General features: G+C 38.2%; 1 protein-coding gene across 5 annotated transcripts in view; it reads right to left on the reverse strand.

Annotated features, from left to right (window-relative positions):
* RABGAP1L (RAB GTPase activating protein 1 like) overlaps positions 1 to 22902 on the reverse strand; it is a 228623-nt gene that overhangs the window by 88147 nt on the left and 117574 nt on the right. For all 5 annotated transcript variants that reach the window (XM_063165422.1, XM_063165423.1, XM_063165424.1 and 2 more), the window contains 4 exons: positions 17803 to 17916; positions 6898 to 6972; positions 3387 to 3512; positions 1860 to 2003 (listed from right to left, as the gene is read on the reverse strand). In XM_063165422.1, coding sequence (XP_063021492.1) covers positions 1860 to 2003; positions 3387 to 3512; positions 6898 to 6972; positions 17803 to 17916 — 459 coding nt within the window. The remainder of the gene's footprint in view (positions 1 to 1859; positions 2004 to 3386; positions 3513 to 6897; positions 6973 to 17802; positions 17917 to 22902) is intronic.

Consider the following 22902-nt stretch of genomic DNA (forward strand, 5'->3'; position numbering starts at 1 on the left):
ATGAGCTATTCCAAGACACAAATTGTTCACCCATAATTCAAATATTTTCAAGGCAACCAGAGTGACTCTCTTAAAAATTATTAGTTAGCAGCAATGGTTCTAAATGGTTTTCTTCCCCTAATTTTTTCTTTCCTATAAGAGTTGCAAAGAATGTGAACATTTTGTAACCACAGACAGAAGAAGGATGTGGAGAAAGCACAAGTCATGATCTTGAAAAAAATAATAAAAAAAAATTCATCTATATCTATAACAAATTAAGGAAAAGGCTGGAAGCTTGTTTTTAAAAACTTGAAACAATTCACTTCAAAGGCTTCTTGCTTTTCTGGGGATTTTTTTTCTGCAGAATATGTTTCAGTGTTAGCAGCTGCCACTGTTTTTTCTCCTTCCAGTTGCCAGAATTACCAGCATGCTGGTTGCGCAGAGATAAAGTAAGGAACAATTTAATGCACAAAAAATTATGTTTTGATTTCCCCATAATTCCTTCCAGAGGCTGACTGGACGAACAACTTCAGTTTTCTGTCAAGGAATGGCTTTTTCTTGGCTCTGCCTGTGGCCATACACCTACAGAACTGACTTGCTGTCTATAATAAGGGCCAACTTTTTATAGATTTTTATTTTAATATGACTTTAATCAATGCCCCTCCCACAAATTCTCAGACCTGCCTGTTACCTGAGAGTGGTTGACTCCTGACTCTGAGGAGCATTTTTGTGATAGCCCACACTGGTGCCTCTGGACTTTGTCTGCCACTGCCTCAACTCTTTCTCAAGATGTCTGCATGTATCTTCTCTCCTGAAATAACTTTTCTTACTCTTTCTGGTTTATTTTTGGCTGTAGTAAAAGAGGCTCTTTTAGCTCTGTGTGATGATCCTCCACAAACACTAACAAGTTTTCCTTTCCCTAGCATGTTCTAATGTTGCACGCTCTTACTTTCCCCTTGGATTTCCACCTTCTTTCCCACCCCAATTTCTTCAGACACACTGAGATAAACATTGCCAATATTACCCTACATTGCTTTGATAACTGAGCACCAATATGCAGAATAAGAAATAGTCTCGAGGACTGAATCCTACCAAGGCACCTGCAGCAAGCCTGAAGATTCTCAGAGAAAATACTTCACAATAAAAATTAACAAAATGAACTACAGTCAACAGTATTTCCTACTAGTGAAGCATTCACTATTTAAAATTATCAAATATTTTATCTATCTATTTATTTTCATGTTTGTGACCCCTTGAAATTGGAGATGAAACCAGATTTAAAAGCAGGTGTAAATGCCATGGACTTCCCATTTACTGAAGGAAGGACTGGTTTTTTACCAAAATAAATATTCTAGATTATCAACCTATCCTGACTGGCTTTTTAAAAGAAGTGTAGATATATCTACAGCACAGACACACACCATTTTGTATTCCTCGTTGGAACTGCAGGGGAAAGAACCGAAAGGAAGGAGCTTCCTTCAGTTGTGTTTGGCCCTTCTCACTCTGTTTAATACCAGGCCATCATTTCTGTGTGTGGCACTCTGAGCCAGGCCACTTGGAAAGCGTTCCTTGCTAGGTGTCTTCAAGAAATGACAATTCCTAACTCTGAATAATCATTTAACAAATTAAATGAACAAAAAGATGTCTGCCTCAGATATTCCTCATTAGACCCCTCAGCAAAAAAATGAGGCAATCCACAGTTCTAATTTGAAAACCAAACCAGTGTTTCACTGAACACATTCTGTTCCATATAACCATGGTTTTTACATAACTACACAGATTTTAAAATTAAACAGTAAAGGACTTCAACAAAACAAAATAAAACAAGAAGAAACATTGATGGAGTGGAGGAAGGAATTTCTGATTCAATATTTTTTTACCTCACAAAGTAGTAAGTCAATGATGTGGAAGACCATGCAGAGTGGAAACTTGGCAGTAAAAAGAGTGAGAAACCACTGGGATGCATACATGTGAGCTTCCAAATTGAGGTCTGAGAAATGGCTGTGCAAGTCTGGTAACTGCTCCTGCAATAAAGGAAAAAAAAAATAAATGTTTCAGTGTTACTCATTAGTTTGAGTTCTTCATCCATACTTTCAGTAAGGACTAGGGTTGCTAAATATCCAAAAACACAACAAAGTGAAAGCCTAGCTTCTTTTGAGCAGTGAAGATGTTTCTTGATAAATTTCAGTGCCCATGGTTACAGTTTTTAGTAAGAGATCCACAGTGGATTCTATCACAGTATCAAAGAATATACTGAGACTATACTGAGAAATTACAGAATCTTCAACAGTTGAAAGGCAGAGCAGTTGTAAAATCTATGTCATGCTGTATATTTTAAAGTTACTCCTTTGCTGTGTCGTGTCTTGCTATGAATGCTTCTGCCACAAAAAACACTGGCTGCAGGAACCAGATAACTTTGCAGAGCTTGAAAGCAACAGAGCACACAACTCCAGCAGACCATTTCTCTAACTAGGAACACATACAAACAACACAAAATAAGCACTGAAAATCCTCCTGAACAGTGATGACATGATCACTTAATAAAGTATGTTTGTTTAGAGCATATTTGTTGATAAAATCTCTTTTATTTGTTAACAAAAATCTTTGTGGACTTAAGTAAATATTGAGAAGCCCATATGCTGAAGTGTCACATTAATTAATATGCAATTCCACTCCATCAAGTATGAAGCATTGCACAATTTGATATCTGAAAAAATACCACTAAATTAGCAATAGTCTGTTTTGTTTGGTTTCAGTACATCCCACAGAGGTACCTGTGGTTATCTGTGAGAGTTGACTTCAGCAAGCAGCTTTTCACTGTGCCAACAGGAGGGCAGGGCTTAATGAACTCTCAGTAATGCCTTATTATTCACAACAACAATGTATAACATTTGCAGCCCTTCAGTTGTGTTAAACTGCTTGATGAAATAGTTCCAGCTGAAAAAAGAACAGAGTCTTGGAAGAGACAATAAAAGCTGCCCAGTGGTCCACACTTGATTGGTATTTCATAAGCATCAGGATGTCCTGATTTGCCTGACCTCTTAACACCCACATAATTCATGGGAAGTAGGACAATGATGGAGGCAGTCCAAAGGACACACTGGCCCCAATAGCACAGAGATATTCTCTCTAAGCAACATCAGAAACAGAGAGGGGGGAAAAGGCAAATACCTGCTTGGATACAAAGATCAGCTGCAGAAGGGGTGTATCAGAGACAAAAGAAACTAGAAACAAATCCGACTCAAGATGTTTGAATTCAGCTATTAAACCTTGCTTTACCCCACCTCTAAAAGAAGAAGGGGTTTTATTGTCCAATAGCTTTTGGAAGCAAAGCATTCATCTCTTCTTGATGCCAGTGCTTCCATTTATGAAACGAATTGAAGGAGAATTTGTTACTCTGGCCACACCTGCATCAACTTCTCCAGCTGGAAAAATTTGCAGTGGAGATCTTCAAAGTTATTTCTGTAGAGGTCCCTCAAGCCATAGTCATACATTATTTTCACAAATACACAGAATGCCTGCTCCTCTGGCATCTGTTTGGAAAAAGACACAAAAATAAGGTTAATAACAGAGCTAAGGCTGGACATGCCTTACACAGACACACAAACACCTTGTGCACAATGAGTTCAGAACCTGGCATGTATTAGAAATTTCAGCCAAGTACTGTGAATGCTGAATTAACCAGCTAAAATGTCAGTGGGACTACTCTCCTTGATAAGCATCTGGATTTGGTTCTGTAAGGCTTTTTTGAAGAAAATATGGGATCATATCACAGTTTTATGCGTGTCTATATCCCTACAGCAGCAATCTGTCAAACAGGTATGAGAACGACCAGTACACAACTCTCAGGCACATAAAAACAATTTAAAAATTAAAAAAAAAAAGGAATGAAAATAAAATCAAAAGGCAACAACTCATGACAGTGATGTCTAGTGAGAGATACTTGGTTAAATGGGAAAAATTCAGGAGAACTAAGGTACAACCAACCTCTAGTGAGAACAATGCTCATCTACCTTCATCCAAACCCCAGGACATCAAACTCTGAAGTCAGGCTTCCCATAATCCCATCTACTAACATGCTGACTTTTTCAGAAGCCCTACATCCATAATCTGTTTCATTCTGACCAAAATTTCTCACCCAACAGTGCTTTGGAAGGTGGCACTAACACAACTGTCTGAGCCACACTTCTGTTTGCTGGCTTGAGCCCACTGAATGCTGACCTGGTGGGAAACCCTGTGTCACAAAACCCCCACATGACCTTCCCCTGTGCCTTCACGTAACACAATAATGACAGGCACAAACAGAGCCCAAATCAACCCTTCCATCACATTCAAAATGTGCTTTCTTCATGTGGAAGCACCTGATTGCAACAAATGAAAACAATTGCTGAGAATAAAAAGCAACTCTTGACCTTTTAGTGTATTCACTCATTTGGCCAACTGCCAGCTTCTTATCAAATACCAGCTACCGATAAAAGCTCAGCATTTTCTTCAAAGAGAATTTTAGGCTTTTGATATTTCCCTTCAGGGTTTTGTCTTATGCTCAGTCCTGTCTCCAGGGCCATGGGCAGACAGTTTCATTTTCATTTTCAGACCTCATAAATGAAAGTAACTGGTTAGCACAAAGTATTTCCAGATTGGCTGATGCCTATCAGTCTGGCTTGATTCACCCAAGAAAAATTCTTAGGAATTTCAAAGCTCTTAATCACAATTTTATCTGGATGGAATGATCCCTACTGACAGCATAAAAAAGCTGCAGACAAAGTAAGGAAAAGAAATAATTTTATCCTGACCAAAAGGCTTGAATCTGTAAGACAATGAGTGCAAATTTCAGGGGTTTTGGTAAAATACAATTATTTCTAATGAAATGACAGGTGCTCATGCACAGGCACATCTGCCCTACATGCTCAGTTAAGACTCTGGTGCTTTGCCAACCATCTCTTCCCTAACACAGGGAGATGGAACAGAGGTCAGGACTGGGGCAAAATGCTCTCCAAGTCCTTGCTCTCAGTCAACGGAAGTTCTCCAGTATTACCAACCCTAAGAATTCAAAATCGTAAATGAGATTTTCTTTTTTTTTTTTTTTTTTTTTTTAATTTTGGGCACTGCCATTCTGATTTTTAGCATTTAGATATGTGCCCTTTGCTATAGTTTCTCTGAAATCACAAAAACAAGGAATTTGTGATTTTTTTAAAGTGATATTTTAGGTGGGGTTTTTTCTCTCCCACAGACAATGACTCTGAAAAATAGACAAGGAAAAAAAGTGAAGTACTGTGAGCCTCACAGTACAATTATTAAGAGTTGGCAACATCGTTTCCCTGTGATTAGAAGTTACCTGCATACCCTTGATGAGAATTTCATCAAAGAAGGAAAATCACAAAAACAGAGGATGGTGATTCAGGCTACCCAACCAGGCCAGAAACACATAAACATTGAAGAGAAAGGATAACCTGTCCTAGAGAAAAAGGGAAAGGAAAGGCTCTGGAATTCCATGAGAAGGTAGGACAGTTTTAGAGAGGGTCTTACAAGTGTTCACAGCATACAGATTTTTTTGAGAATTGGAGAAAAAGAGGAGTCTGAGGGCATCTGAGGAAGCTCCCCAATCACATGGGCTCATTGAGACTCCTTGCTTCCCCCTTCTCTAAGCATTTCACTTTAATACCCTCTGATGAAACCAGAAGTTAGAAAGGGCTTATTAATATGAGTGTAATTTCCATTTAACAGTCCCTGTGTAGAGGCAACTTCCTCCAGCTCCAGAAACACTAAGAACAGAGTTGATTCTCTGTAGCAATGACAGCACAGCACTGAGGGAGAGGAGCTGAGGTATTAGTCAAATGTTAAGAATGTGACACCCACACATTTCTGAATAACTCTGGTATTGAAAATGGCTCATTCTTCCAGTGCAGCTTCAAAACCCTGCTTTGAGTAAAAAATTAATTGCAAAATAAATGTTAGATAAGCTATTTTACAGTATATGTTAGACTGCAATAATGGGACTATTTTGGGTTTATTCTTAAAAGATGTAAAGCTTCTCTGCAATGCTGTTGCTTTGTAGCATGACTCTCAAGACTTCAAGGAATCACAGCTCTCCCTAGGAATTACAACTTAAAACTAATCTGAATTTGAGTTCCAAATGCCCTGGGAAGTGTGTGTGTAACATACATAACACCAGCAGCTGTCTCAAAGCCACACTTCAAAAGGCATTTCAATACTGACTGATTTTACTAATTAAAACCTGAGAGTAAAAGCAGGCAAGAGCTTGAGTAAGAATTGTGGTGGCTTATTCAGATAGTCATTACCTCAATAAATACACTATTTGAATCTGCTGCTTTGCCACTGAGACATCAGATGTAAAGCACCTTGCACCTATAAAAATTGTGTATTTATTTATTTATCTCTGGACATATACCCATGTGTTTATAAAGCAAGCAACAGATCAAAGTTCGTGAAATTTTTGATCACAGGCTAAAATATCAAGGTTAAAAGATCTGCTTTCCTTCAGAAGATATTACAAAATGTCCCTAGGAGAAGAAAAAAAATATTACAAAAAATTAGTAAGACTACTTGCTTTGATGATCTGCTCTGAGAATGTCTCCTGGAGTTAAATTCCACATAAACACAAAGGGAGCTTACTTAGGTGACAACTAAATTAAAAGAAAAAATTAATATGTAACAAATTGGTTTCAGGTTTTGACACAAAAGTATTTGAGAATTTAATTGATTTCTCCCAGATAAACAAAATCTACATTCATGAAGGTAGAAGCCATTAATCTCTACAGCAAAAAAGCAACAAGAGGAAAATAAATACAGGCAAATAAATAACAATAAATATCTGTCAAACAGCATGGCTGCACTACAACTGATTCTACAACTGCCTTGGTTTCAAATATCAAAGCTTTCATTCTGCAATTAACTCACATGAAGCAGAAGCACAGCTGCAAGGAAGGACTGTCCCTGGCAATAGCCAATGTCTTCATCATAGACAGAATAGGCCTAGAAAAGAGAAAATCAACAACTGTATTTAAAAAGCATACAGGCACCACCAAACTGTGACATCAAGGAGCTGTGCAGTACACTGCCAGGGTCTCAAGGGGGCTACAAGGAAATTGGGATTTATTCCATCAGGAACTGGAGTGACAGGACAAAGGGGATGTTCCCCATGGACACAGGGCAGGGTTAGATGGGACATTGGGTGGGCAGGCCCTGGCAAAGGATGCCCAGAGAAGCTGAGGCTGCTCCTGGATCCCCGGAAGTGTCCAAGATCAGGCTGGATGGAGCTTGGAGCAGCCTGGGACAGTGGGAGTGGGATGAACTTTAGGGTCTCCTCCAGTCAAAGCCATTCCATGATTCTCCATGGAACATGACAGGCTAAAATCACAAAGGGTGTAAAACAGTAACCACTCTTGTGCTTTCAAGGCTCTTCTAAAAACACTCACAGGTCACTCTCAACCCTCCACAGATGCTGGAGTTGTAGTTGTAAATTATTATTTTTCAATCAGCTTAAGAAGAGATGGATGCAATTTCCCTTCACTTAAATCAAGGATAATTCAGCTCAGGTGAGTAATGATAGACCTTTACCAATGCAACAAATATAACATGAAAACCAGGGTAGTTTGTGCTGGGGGGAAAGTGAATGTTTGTTTTTGGAAAAACAAGTTCTGACATTATGCAAGTACAGGACCTAAGGTTAGAAAACTGCTGAGAACTACTGTAGCCTGAAGATTTCATCAGAAACAGTTTTTCCATGCCCTTGTTATGCTGAAGAATGAACAAAACTCATTTTCCTACGCTATGACAGACATGCTTCTTCTTACTCTTCAAAAAATCCCCAAACTAAAATAACTAACCTTTCCTTCCCCTTTACTTTTGCAAGATGAGAAGACAGATACTGTTTTTAAAGAGCTGTCAGAGGATGTTAAGAATTTGTGGAAACTTGTGGAAGTCTAATCAGGAGCAGCAGGACTGACACCAAAGGGAGGGACATCCTGAGAGAAAAAGCAAAATACTGAGGGTACAACCAGGGAAAACCAAAGAAAGGGCAGAGCCAGGGAGGAAGGAGTCACAAGGATCAGACAATCCACTTTTCAGTCTGATGGACTTGTGAGGAATTCTGCAATGACTCTGGAAGACAGGATTTCTCTAAGTGCAAAATATTCTGAGTATTCCTTTAAAGGTCACTGTTTCTGAACAATTTAGCCTTACATTTCCTTTGGGAAAAGCTGACCTGGGACTTGCAGCCCTATGCCCTTTATCTGTACTGCTCACCACTCTTTCAAAAGCTGTTAGATGGGATTAGTCAGGAACTGAGTGAAAATAACCCCAGCCCATTGCTCAGTTTCAGTAGACAAGAAAATTCAAGAAGTCACAGAAATCACTGTAAAATGTTTAATGAAGCATCAAAATCCAATTTACCAGTTTAAAACAGTCACAAAAGTCAAACATAAAATCTAACCTGAGAATTGTACAATGGCAGATACAAAATTCAATTGGAGAAAAAAAAAGGATGCTGTCCATAATGAAGTTAATTAGTTACTTAGTATCAAATTCACAGAAATGCCTTTAGATGCTTAAATTAATAGTTTATATCATTAACTAGAATCATTCACTGGTTAATCACCATCATGAGTCATTATCTATTTGTTGCCCAGATCTATCAGTTTGTAGATGCCTAATATCTTGTCTCTAGAGTTTTCCTAAATGATGTATTATCCCTGGTTTTGATAGGCCAGCTCCGCTTAGAAACAGATGTGCAGAATTACAAATGAGAAATTTGATTTATGATTTCTTCATACTATAAAAAACCACTTCTAATTTACTTAAAAAAAAAATCTAGGCTGAAAAATGAACATCAAATTATCAGTGCCTGGGGGTTCTCTGTTGTGAGAAGCATTATAGTGAATAATTTGCTGAAAAGAGCAGTAAATTATTCCAAACAAGTTATTTTAAAATAAGTATCGAGAAACCAACACACTGGAGAAAACAAACTGGTTCCAAAACTGGCATAGATTGAAAAGTACAGGAAGTTTTAAGAAATAAAAACATACTTCTTATGTGATTCTGAAAGAAGTTGAAGTTACAGCAAAAGAGGGAAAACAAGGAGGGTACAAAAAATAATCCTCACTCTGCAGTTAAATACAAAAATATGAAGGAAGAATAGCAAAGTTTCTCATAATCAACTTCCTAAACACATTTGAGCTGGTAATAAATCCATTTCAAACACATCCAGAGCAGGAAGGCAAAGTCTCTGCTTGGAAAATAGATGGTCAATGTGAGTTGTATTTAAACTCCAGCAGAAAATCCCTGTGAACTTTCCTTGTATTTGTTTTATTACAAAAGAATCACAAGGTTTGTTATCCTGCTGGAACCATTCCTAACAGGGGATGTGTTGAAGGATCTGTGTCCAACTGAATATCAGAAGAAATCATAAATTAAAAGGAATAAAATTACTGAAAAATTATTAAGAATGAATGTTATTCACCAAAAAAGCTTGAGGGGAAAAGTAAACTGGCAAACCACTAATTGCCTGATTAAAACAGAAGAGATGAAAAAATGGAAACTTTTCTAAAAAGGTTGATCCATAGAAGTACAAATCAGCAAGTATTGGATAATTTGTTTTAAATAAAAATATGAAATTAATTAGTGGACATTGCCTATATAGAAGAAAAATGTCAAAGGGCCCCAGTAAAAAAAAAGGGAATTATTAAAATGCCTTTGAAGCAACCAAAAACCATGAAAAAAATTAACTGCTTGATCCATTTTTTCCACTTTTTAAAAAGTTTTTTCAAAAAGATTTTTTTTGAGATTCATTTCCACAAGGTCCTTTTCCAAAATCTGACCTTAACAAGCAGCTGTCTGTTGATACTTGGACACAAACTTCAGTTCCACATCAGAATTAGATCAAACAAAGATAGATTCTGCTCTAAAGTCAAAACATAATAATCCTGACAACCAAAGGTTTAGTTTTTAATGAAGTCTCTAAAATATGCAGGATTTCATTGCATCTATCCAATGCAAAGAGAATTTGGAATCTTAATGCACATCACATTTCCAATTATACTGTTTTATTTTTAAGCAACCTATGGGATTTGATAGTGCTGAAATATGATGTAATTAACCAGAACAACCTCAAAATAAGGATGCTGCCTACAGATACCACCATAATATCATATCATTAACTAACAGGCTAAGATCAACTATTTAAGATTTATGCAGCTAAGCAACTTTAATTTTCCACCTGAAATATAAAAACAAGGCAAAATCCCAAATCTCCTATTTCCATTGCAGTCATTGTAACTCTATAATTTCAAGAGGATGGGATTTTTCCCATGACAATCTGTGACATCTCAGAGTTTTTAACTTATTATTCTCCTAAGCTCTTGAGGAACTTCCAATTACAATTCCCCAGTTAACTGAGAGTTTAAATATTCTGTCTCATAAATGGGATTTAATAAAGGTTCTGACTTGAAGCCTGTTTTCATTCATTTCTAACTAAATGAAGATCTCAGAGAACTGAGACATCTTTTTAATAGTTATCTGAATACTGGAAAGAGCTACTATGCAGTTATTAGATGATCATCATTAGAAAGTGAATTCTTTGGAAGCAGAGTCTGCTCAAAGTCCATGACTGAGAAACATCTGCATATTGGGAAAGTGAACCAAGAACCCAGGGCTGGGCAAAAACTCTTCTCCAAAATAATTAACAAAGGAAAACCTCCCAAGAACAGAATCTTCCACAGAGAAAAATTCCATGTGCTAGCATTTAAAAGATGAAGGGAAAGATAGCTGAATTTAAAACCTCAGCTTGGATTTCTGTAATTCTGTCTGTGAGTGCCCGCAGATTTAAATGAGGAAGAGGAGGGGGTCATGCCTCTCTATGATATGACCAAGGGAAGCTACTCAGTGCTTAACACAGACATAGCTATGGGCTGAAATCTGCTTTAGGAGACTTAAAAGACTTCCATGGTGTCTGAAACTCAGAGTGTCTCAGGAAAACAGCCATACTTTGATGCAGACTTTTCACCCAACAAGGTATTTTATTATTTTTATAATAATTTCAATTCTTATTATTAACTAAAATTGTTTATATTTTATTACATTTTTATTACTTTTAATTTTATTTTAATGTTTTCACAACAAGGTATTTTATTACATGCTCAGTTGCTAAATAAATTTAGTAACAGCAGAATTTAAAACTCCCTACCTGAATTTATAATAAGACTAACAGTCTGAAAGTAATAATATTCCTATGGGTGCAGCATTGAGTATGTATCACATTACACAAGGAATTTCTGCATTAAAACTCTATTTTTAGACGTTAGTTACTCATTTATGGAATATCAGGAAGAAGCTGTTACACAATGTGCCTCTGCCAGAGCTGGGAGAGCTGAGAGGATGTAGAAATCTTCACCCTCAACCAGGCAGGCCCCAAACAGAGCACTCCCAGCATTTTTCAGGATTCTAGAGCTGACCTTTCCACTGGTACAGGCTCAGCAGAAAATTCTAAATAATTTCATTGCATCTTTCATTGTGTGCAAGAATGGGGCTGCTGAAGACAAATGCAGAGAAGAATCCTTATTGTAATGTATACAGAAGAAAACAAGGTAACACTAAAATTCCTTTGAATGAAACAAGACAATATTCACCAGCATTGCTTCTTCAACCCAGGAGCAAAGAAAAGAAACAACTAAAAAAAGGTGAAAAATAAATTCTTCACTGATTGTGTTTATCCTCTAATTGGCAAATAGATTTCTGCAGGAACAAAAGAGATTTGCTCTCTGACAAACACTGAAACTTTCCATTTGTAAATCTAAAGAGATACTAAAGATTGAAAAATGTGGAAGAATACATGCACAGTGAGGTGACTACCTGAAAAGACATGCTGAAATAAAATGGAAATGAAAATGAAAAAAAAAAAAAAAAAAGAAAATTAGACTTTCAGCACTAAGCAGCAGCTCTGCTGAAGCATAACCCAGCTTATCATGGGCATAGAAGCTGCTGGTTACAGAAGAGCAGCTCAAAGGGATTTCCATATTTCAATATACTGTAACAAAAAGTAAAATACTCCATAAAAGAGCCCACTCAGTGTTAGCATTGCTAAAATGCAGTTTGTTATTCTCTCTGCTAATGTGGGTACCAAAAATCACAGACTGTAACTAAAACAAAGTGTTCGGTGCCACAGCAAACCAGCTACCACAGTGATCCTGCACTTAAAACCTGCAGGCAAGTGAGACCAGGACTGGGGAAAAAGCTACAGAAGAGCAGCTCAAAGGGATTTCCATATTTCAATATACTGTAACAAAAAGTAAAATGCTCCATAAAAGAGCCCACTCAGTGTCAGCATTGCTAGAATGCAGTTTGTTATTCTTCAATGTGGGTACCAGAAAACACATCCTGCAACTAAAACACAGTGTTTAGTCTCAGAGCAAACCAGCCTCCACACTGATCCTGCACCTAAAACCTTCAGGCAAGACTAGAAAGGGGAAAAAACTACAAATCTCATCCACAAAGGGATAAATATTTAGTAACAAAATAGATCCTGATATAAATGATTCATATCCTTCTGCAAGGCCTCAGCTTACTGAGAAATGCTACCACCAACTCTGAGCCTCTGAGAAGTAATTCTGCCATTTTCTGAAAACCATTGTGTGTGTTTTCCCAGTCTGCCCAGTCCCAGATCACCTGATTGATTTTCCTGCACCATGCTCCCTGTTCCCCGTTAGAGTCACAGTGGTTGTTTGTTAAATAGGAGTTACTTTAATCAGAAAATTAGGGAAAACACATCTCATGTTAAATTCTGCACTGCTCACACTGCAGAGAGCTGAGAGGATTAATTCTGCCGGGTGCCCAGATTCCCTGGAGCCTCAGGCTGTGAGCATGGACAGAGCTTGGAAGCAGGCACTGAGCATTACTCAGTTATGCACTGTAACACTGAGGTAAGCTCTTCAAACACAGCTAGAATTTGCAGAGTATTTAAACAGAAAGCAGGCAAGAAGCAGCAGTTTTCACAAAGATTGCCCGAAATTTGCTCTGTGAAAATCCAGCTTAAGTGGTGTCCTCAAGTGAAATCTCCAGTCTTAGAATCTGAAACTCTTTTCATTCCTTATCACCACTGTCAGTCTTGAAGTTTATTTTTAGGTACTTTGTCACATAAATGTTCTGCAACAGAAAAAGTTCCCATCTTTCCTGGTTTCCTACTGTTGTAAAGAGGAGATAAAGAGTTGGAACAAAAACTGGCAGACCTGTTAAAATGAAGCAGTGAGCTTTTAATGATTTTCCTTTTTATCTGACAGCTCAGATCATCTCTCATTTCAGTGGGGAATGAAGAAAATGCTCTTCAGCTTTCTGCCCTCTCACTTGAGGACAGACCCTTCCTAACCATATTCAAAAATCCCATTCTTCAAACTTCTTGCTTTCACATTAGAATAAATGGATAAGTACTCAGCACCTCTGGTAAAAAGTATTCTAACAATACAAAGCCACCACATTATTACTTTCAACGCAGATAATTACTTTTTATTCCCAATAGAATGACAATTTTATAAGCAAATTAATTAGGCTTTAACAATATTTCTTGAAAACCCACATACTGGAGAAAACAGTTTATTAATCATAAATTCAAAGTTCAGTCAGACCCAAACAGGTATCGGTCACATCCACAGTCATTTAAGGAAACTATGAGAGGATGAAGAACAAATGCAAATGCTGGAAATCTCTGCCTGGAATTCTCCCCAGTAGCTGTGTCTGACCCCAATACTGGCTAGTAGGTATAAACCCTTCAGTGTAATCAGTAATTTTATGAATAATTCCATGCTGAAGACTGGATGTGGCTGTTCTACCAGAAAGCAATGCTTCCCAAATCCTTCTTTGAACCAACAAGCACATGAAGGAATGAGGGAGGCACCAAAATCACCAGGATTTTCATAAACCTTCACCAAGATCCCAAAGGCTTTTTGGGGAACTGAGCTGCTATAGAACATCCCCTTACTCCCTCAAATAATTGATTAAAGGAGAGAGAGCCAAAGGCAGGAATAAAGTCAGTTCTAATCCAGAGAGTGAAGGTGAGGTCACTCACAGAACCCTGCAGAAAGATGTGCTGCAAATATTCACAAACCTAAAGAACACATAAATATAGCACAGTAAAAATAAAAATACATAAAAACAGTAAAAATAAAAACATTTAAAAATAGTACAAAGGCTGCTGATGAGACAAAGCTGTTTGTAGCAGGGAATTAGAAAGTGACTGCAAAGCTGCTATGCAGAACATGTTCTATCAAGAACAAGTGGCTGCGTGACAGAGGTCATTAAACTCCAGGTAAATACAAAATGCTTCACAGGAAGAGCAGCCCTCAACTTGATGGACACACAGAGAGGTCTCTGATCACAGAATCCCAGAATGGTTTGGGTTGGAAAGGACCCTAAAGCTCATCCAATTCCACCCCCTGCCACGGGCAGGGACACCTTCCACTAGCCTAGCTTGCTCCAAGCCCTGTCCAGCCTGGCCCTGGACACTTCCAGAGCTGCAAGGATGGGACAGCCACAGCTTCTCTGGGCAACCTCTGCCAGGAAAAGAATTCCTTCCCAATATCCCATCTAACCCTGCCCTCTGGCAGTGGGAAGCCATTCCCTGTGTCCTGTTACTCCAGGTCCTTTTCCAAAGTTCCTCTTCAGCTCTTTTGGAGCCCCTTTAGGCACTGGGAGGGCCTCTAAGGCCTCTCTGGAGCCTTCTCTTCATGCCTTTTTTAAAAATGGGAGTTAGATTTCCCCATCTTCACTCAGTGGGAACTTCACAGGATGCCCATGACTAAAATACACGGAGAGTGGCTTAACAACTCCATCTGCCAGTTCTCTCAGAGCGACAGACGCATCTCATCAGGTTCCATGGCCTTTCAGGCTCCTTGCATCATCTCAGACCTGATATTCTCCTGCACTGAGCAGTTTTCCATTCTCTCTGTCCCTGCCTTTGCCTTCTGTGGCCTCAGCAGTGATGTTGGAGCACTTGCCAGTGAAAACAGAGGCAAAAAAGTCATCAAGTACCTCAGCCTTGTCCATGTCCAGGGTTAAGCAGGTTTGCCCTTTCCTTCTGGACAGGAAGGAACATTTTCTCCCACACTGTCTCTAATCTTAGTTTTATCACAGATGTACCCATGGAATATTTTCTTGTCATCCTTCCCATCCATGGCCATAGATTTAATTCTATCAGGGCTTTACTTTCCTAAACCAGATCCCTGTCTGCTTGGACAATTTCTCTGTATTCCTACCAGACTAGATGCCCTTGTTTGCACCCTCTGTAGGCCTCCTTTTGTCTTTGAGTTTGTCCAGGAGCACCTTGCTCATCCACACAGGCCTCCTGGAGTTTTTGCCTGACTTTCTCTTTGTCAAGGACGAAGCACTTCTGAGTTTCAAGATCCTTCAAGAAAAGAGAATTAACTGTGGCATTCACATTCTCTGAACAGAGACATAATTCTCTCTCTCAGGATTTTTTTCTGGGAAGGCAGTGAGAAGCTCAGAGAAGAAAAGAAATCAATTCTTATCTCTGTTCACTACTCCAGTTGCTTGGCACATGTGGGATGTGTTATGGAGATTGTTTACCCAAAGTGATTTGTTAATTGGATTCTGCTACAGATTGTTTTGTTTCCTTGGCCAATTGGGTCAAAGCTGTGTCCTGACTGCCTCAGTAATGGTTTTTTATTTAGCATCTTTTATATAGAATAATATAATATGTCTTTACTATAGTTATAATACAGTATTAATGTAATATAGTATAGTTTTAATAAAGCATTAGTCAGCCTTCTGAATCATGGAGTCAGAGCACATTACTCCCAATGTTGGGGGCACCTTGATGCAATAACAGCTACAGCAACTTCCTCTGCAGGAGTAGGAGAGGCTTTGAGAGCACGGAAAGCCCCCAGATTTAGAAAACATGCAGAATTATTCACATTTCCTACAGAAAGGAAACAACCCGGGAAGGTCTGTGCCCCTCTGAAGCTGCCTGCTGGACAGATAATTCCTCTAAGTTGCTTCCAGTTCTGACAGATTCACTCCTTTATTTGTTCTTTATTAAAATAGACTGAGATACCTTAATGAGCAAGAATTTTTCTTTTCAAAGAATGTTCCCAAATTCTTTCATTATCCTCACAGAACTTTACAGATTCTTTCCAATGTAGAATAGATGTCTTCAATTTTGGACACTGTAACTAAAGGCAGCTACAAAACACTGAGTTGCTCAAGTCAAACTGTTCCTACATAAGGTTCATCCATCTCCACATCCTTTACATTTCATTATTTACCATCCCCTTTTCTCTGTGTCACCAAGATATCTTCATGAAAAAGGACTTTCTGATTTCTTCCAGGTGACTCACCAGAGTACCTGGAATGAAGAAGGGATATTCCTAATTCTTTGACTGAAATCCATTTATTCAGTGCTTGTTTAGGAACCTGCTGGCCAGTCTTTAACTCCTTAATGTGTATCTTGTTCATGCTTAACTTGTCCAGCATTTATACATTCTGAGCTTGGCAGGCCACAGGAGCTACAGAATTCCAGTCAAAACACCTTCACCAATGGAACCTGTACTTCTGGCTTTTTGTGTTGGCTTGTCATGATCTATTTTCAGTAAACTCACAGGCCTTCATTATAACATACTTCTCACATGTAATTCTTGAAAAATTGAATTATTCCATCATTGTTCACTTAACTGGTATCAAAGTGACAAGCCCATAATTTACCTGCATTTTTATTCTTTTCACAGACTGGCACAGGAACTGTTTCCTGTAGCCCTCTAGAGCCCTCCAAGACTAGGAAGAAATCAATACCATTGCTTGAAAGTTCTCTTTATTCCCCAATTTTGTATTTCTTTTAAACAGTGAATTGCTCACAATACTGAATTCCCAGTAGCTAAGCAGCTATATTTAATATTCATCCAAATTATTATTTGAATAGGAGTTTGTATCACCAGAGAATTTATCTGGGGAACAGGAAAATGTGTCATTATACCCCAAAGGCTGAACACTTTTTTCTGCTTGACAACTCCATCATTTCTAGTAATCAGCAGGAGGTGGAAACAGCCACAAGGAAGAGGAAGGGAAAGGGCTTTACCTAAGGCAATAATTCATTCTATATGCACAGAATGAATTCTGCTATATGTAATATTCTACATTATTTCATAAATTTTAGGAAAAAAGAAAAGTGAAACAAAAGCTGACTGCCAAAACCACAGCAACATCTACAACTGCCAGCCAGAAAAGTCTCTGCTTGGCTGCACGGCTGCATTATTTTACCTTCTGGATCTCTCTTAAACAAAAGAAGTCTGTCTGTACAAGATGGACAAATCTATTGATTTAGTGCCTCAACTTTCCCATGTGCAAATTGGAAAAATTAAAGAGTGTTTTTCATTGGAGGTGATCTGGCAGCTGTGAGTGAACAGCTCTGCTCACACACTGCTTGGGAATGGTCAAAAACTTGTTCTCCACGGAATTGTCTACAGACACTCTGGTTTAACCTCACAGCAGAGCTTGCTCTGAGGGTCTGTTTCTCCTCCTCTGCAAATCTCTTCACCTCAGAGCAAAAGAGGAGCTCCTACACCACTCCTGAACAGGTTCCTCCCTCTCACCTCAGCAAAGCCAGCCTCAGCCTCTTCTCACCTGCACCTTAAGAGGTACCAAATGCAAGGCTGCAAAAGGGAATGCAGAAACACCACAGTCTCCACATGCAATCTAAACAAAGCTTTAAAATCTTACTGATTAACAACTTGGACCAGAACAGGGTTAGCAAGGCAAAAGAAAGTCACACAAAACATGGAACTTTAAAATTGAGAGTACTGACTGTACCTTACAGATTTTGTACAGAGATTCCTGCCCATCTCCTTCTGTATCCTTAAAATAATCATGTGCTGGATATGTACGATGGATATCTCGTTTGATGACACTCTCCTGAGCAGAATCCTGTAAAAAAAAAAAAAAAAAAAAAAAAAGGAGAAAAATCCTGACACATGAACCCATTAACAGTATAATTAAATGTAATATAATAGAAAATTCAACATGTACTCAATATGGATACATTAGATAACTGCTTTACTGACTTCTCCAAAAATGCTTTGAGAAGAAAACGAAAGTCCTTTTTAGTCTCCTATGCAGTTACAGCTTGACAGTTGAACAAGAGCAACGTGGCATGTTTTCTGTCCTGCAGGCTTAAAGGTTCAGATTTAGAACTCTAAGGAAATTATCATTTTAATATCATCGTTATATATAATTATATAATATAATATCATCATTATCAAAATTAATTGTTGGTGAGTTCTTACCACAGATCATATACTAATCGTGTTGTTCTGGCAGTAAAAAAAAACAAACAAAAAAACCCCGAACACAGAAACAAGCAAACACACACACAAAAACTACACCAAAAAAACCAAACCAAAAACACAACCCAAAAATCCACCAAAAAATTAGGCTGTCTCTGTCTTGCAAGCTTAAAGCTACTAATTTGAAATGTTGTATGTATGACTCTACCAAAAAAGTGTTAATTAAAAACTCAAAGGATTTCTAGAAAAAGATGGGAATCACTGCAGACAGACCTAAAGAACATCACTGTGTGGATGAGGAAGTTGTATCAAAATGTCAGAGCTGGAGCTACAACAATTAATTATCTTCAGGTTCCAGTGTGCTGTACTTTCAGGTTGGCAAATATCAAATGGCACTTTTCTCCATTACCTTTGTAATCCTAAAGAAAAAACCAACAAAACCTTCTCTTGTAACCTGGAATATAAATCTAACTTTTACCTTGAAAACAGAGTATTACTGTTACAGAAAAGCTTCTAAGTTCTCAGATTGTGTCTTGTTAACCAGGATTCTCCATAAAAAAAAAAGCTTATTTCAAAATTAACCCCACTGTCTAAATCACAAGCCAACAAACACAGAGTAATAACAAAAAAATTATAAAAAGCAGTGCTCTAATCAGACTTCTTTAATGATTATTTTCATTTACATGGCTTCCAAATACCAGAGAAGCTGGAGAACTGCAGTCTGCCTCCCAAATCCATCTGACCATGCAGTTCAATTATGAGAAGATGCCTGAAGCAGCTTTAAAGATCTACCAGGAAAGTTACAGAATCTATTACAGAAATCTCTTACAGACATTTTTCAGCATGAACTTGAAAAGATCCAGGGGAAGTTTCAGGAAAATCACCACATCCAGCATACACAAGGTTTTCCAGTCAAGCTGAGACATTGTACTTGACTGCTCAGTACTTGTCTTGACTGGGGAAAACGAAGTGTAACTGAGCACACAGAAGTTGACAAGGAGAATGCTCAAGTTAGGGCCAAAAATATTTGTGTAAAGGCCCAAAGGCACATGAACTTTTACAGAGTTAAAAGAAACCTGAAGCAGTCTCAATTCAGCCCTACTAATGAAAGCTGTGTCTAAACAATCTAGAGGAAAATAATTAAATGGGCCCAAAATAAGATTTACATGCAAAGACTGGAGAATTAACTCCTCCTCAAAAGACAACCTGTCTTTGAAATATGATAAACTCATAAAGGAAGAAAACCAAGTAATTAATCTACGGAGAAGATAGTTTAGAATTACTTATTAAAATATAGAAAATAATACTTTAGTTAAGTTTCTATCTTTTTTCAGTAGAGTTTGTAGATAGCGCTGCTCTCAAGTACCAAAGCACATGAGTTTACAGACACCCTGATTTAGGTTTTCAGACCACTTTTATTCTTCTGAAAGTTGTGATTAGTTAGTTTATCAGGAAAAAAAAAGGTGAGATGGCTATCAGGGCATTCAGGTTCTAATGATCTTACTTCTAAAATTCCTGTCAACTCAGAGAAAATATTCTACTGAGGAAAAGAATTATCTCCATATGCCAGTGCTATGACAGCTGCCATGCTGCTGAACAAGCTCTGCCTCAAGTTGTCTCTTCTGGAACAGCTGAATTTCTGCAGAGGAGCAATGCTGAGCCCTTGACACTCCTGCCATTCCCAGCTATCAAGAAGCTGCTGAATATGGGCCAATGATGCCAGAAGGCAGATCAACACAGAAATAAAACAGAGAGAACAGAAAACTGTTTATGCTGAATAAATGTTAAAAGAAAATTCAGAGTACATAAGCAATCATAAAATAAAGAAATACAGGGCAATCTTTATGCATTCATTTCAGGAATTTTTTAATTAAGAACATCTCTCACTCCATAAAGAACCTCTATACTCATTTGTTCTCACAAGTGGAGCCACTCTAGTGATGAATTACAATTAGGGAGCAGAAGAGACTCCTGGAGGTAGAGCCTTGTTTATTTTGTTCCAAGAGCTGAAGAATAAGCATTGTATCAGCAGAAGAAATTATTAAGGAAGAAAAAAATCTCTTGAGACTTAATACTTGCCCCACTTTTGCCCGAAGTTACTGTCATGAAAACAGGCACATCCCTAACAAAAAGAATGCCAAAAGTGCTCAGCTGAGTTTTCCTTACTGTACTGCCTGTGTTCCAACTTTTGACTCAGTATGAGAGATGCAGAATTGCAGCTGCAATTAAAGGAATTCAAGAGTTTAATGTGACTACTGAATAAATAATAAACCAGATAACAGGTGTCTCAAAGCTGGCATTCAAACTGGGCAGCACTTCTGACCTCAATCTCCTTGTGCTCCATTTCCGTGGTTAATAATAATTCCCCATCTCAGTGGGGTGTTATGAAAATCAATTAACATCTGAAGCACTGAAATACTGTAGTGATGAGTCCTGCAGAAATGCTAAATGGAAGAATAATAACTCCAGCCTCAAATCCTGATCTGAATGGTGTCTAGTGAGGCATAGGGTTACACAAAGCAAAAACAGCAAAGGGAAAGAAAAAGAAAGCAGCTCATTAGATATGCACTATTCCTTGTGTGCACAACCAGGCAGAGATCCCAGGAAGAAAACAACCCAAAACAAAAGAGCTCAGTGGGATCTAGAAGACACCATTATCTACATGAGTAGGCAATTTTCATGCTGTACTTCACTTCCAAAGGCTTGTCTCTGACATTTAACTCATTCAAGCTGGGTTTTATCACCTGTGTTTACACATGGAAATATGATTTACATTTTGTAGTGGAAGGTATCACTACCCATGGCAGGGGTTGGAAGGAGACGAGAATTAAGGTTTCTTCCAACACAAACCAGTCTGGGATTCTCTGTGCTGGAGACTCAGTTCAAGTTCATGTGCTTGGCCCATTTTAAGGGTCTGCATCTCTGGTGAGGCTGAAAGAGCTGATTTTGCAGCACACTGTCCTGCCTGTACTTAATCTCTTCACTAGCTAAAAAAGCTAGATCCAGAACACCAAAGAAAGTAAGAAAAGGGGGAAAAAAAATCAAAATAGGCTTTCAACATTTAAAATTACCATGCCCAGGAAATACGGTGTGCCATGCTTCTTAAGGATCAGATACTGAAACTTTTCTACATCTTGTATGGAAAGTAGAAATTCCTAGGCCAGCAGAGACATTCACCACTTGTTTATCCAGGATGTGAAACACATCTGCTGATACCTGGAGTTGGAGGTACCCTCAATAAACCACCTCCTAATCCTGAAAAGCCATAAATTTAAATACTGACTTGTCAGCTGCATGTTACTGACATTATCACATTGGTTCAGTAGCCAAGTGTTTGCTGAAGGAACAGATTTTTGGTGTATGTTTTATTTTGTTCCTTAAAGTTCTCTATGGTTCTGTGCAGTTCCCCACACTGCATGTGGGAATATGAGTAATAACGTGAAGACCTCTAAAACAGGCAAAAAATACAGAATACACAGAAGTGATGAGGTCAATCAATGGGTTTGAAATGATCTGCAAAACCAGCACGTAGCTCTGTTCCTTTATTACTGATGTCCTACCAAATTCCTGCTTTCAGTGAAATCTGACAGCACATGGTGCCAACACATCTTATACACATCATCAATCCCTTTCCTCTCCTCATTTTCCATACATATTACAACTGTCCAAGTAGAATATGTGATCCAAAAAAATCCCAGGTTCCCTACTAATCAGTATTCGAAAAAAAAGAAAAAAATCAATAGCTCTTCCTTTTAAAGACATTGAATAAAAGATGTCTGGCTTATGCTCACTTCTTTAGTGTTTCTGTAACATATCTTGTAATTCAACTCCTGTCTATAAACAGATTTTCTTTCAATCAGCATCAGCTTTTATTCAACTGAGAGCATCTAACACTCAGAGAGTACTAATTAACAGAGAAACAGAAACTGAGAAAAAACCCAGAGGATTATTCTTTAGACTATTTTTTTTAACAGTTACATATCAATATGCTGAAAGTCAGCATATTTAGGCTAATTCAGTAAATACCCTGGTCAGCTGAACTTTGCCAATTCTGGCTCACTATCAGCTGTATCTATTGCTCTTTGGACAAAACTGCTTTCCACAAGCAGAAGGAATAGGAGGATTCCTGGCCATAGGGCCAGATCAATAGCTAAATTTAGTATCTGGAGCTAAATTTAGTATCAAAGCATCTCTTCTCTCATCATTTTGGATTACTAATATAGCTCTGCCCAAAGAAAGTAAACATCTTTTATCAAATTATGTCCCATTCGTCTCAAGCTGTGTTTGAGCAGGCAGTGGCCACATTTTGAGAATTCCCAGGATCCTCAGATACAATCTACAACATGTCTCTTTTTAGGCCTGGTATGCAAATTTACCTATAATTTCTAAATAGATTGTTCTCTAGGTGTTAAAAAGCTGGTGGGATGGGACTCTGCTGCTTTTACACATATTACCAGTGGGACTGCACTAGCCAGGAGCTTGTTAGGAACTGTTGCATCACCCACATGACTGCCAAGGAACTGGGAAATGATGCTCACTTTGGAAGGCTGTCAAAGTATTTCACAGAATCCAGAGGATCATTAAGGTTGGAAGAGACCTTTAAGAAAGATCATTGAGTCCAACCGAC

The sequence above is a fragment of the Melospiza melodia genome, chromosome 11, assembly GCF_035770615.1.
Source record: "Melospiza melodia melodia isolate bMelMel2 chromosome 11, bMelMel2.pri, whole genome shotgun sequence".
Classification (NCBI taxonomy): domain Eukaryota; kingdom Metazoa; phylum Chordata; class Aves; order Passeriformes; family Passerellidae; genus Melospiza; species Melospiza melodia.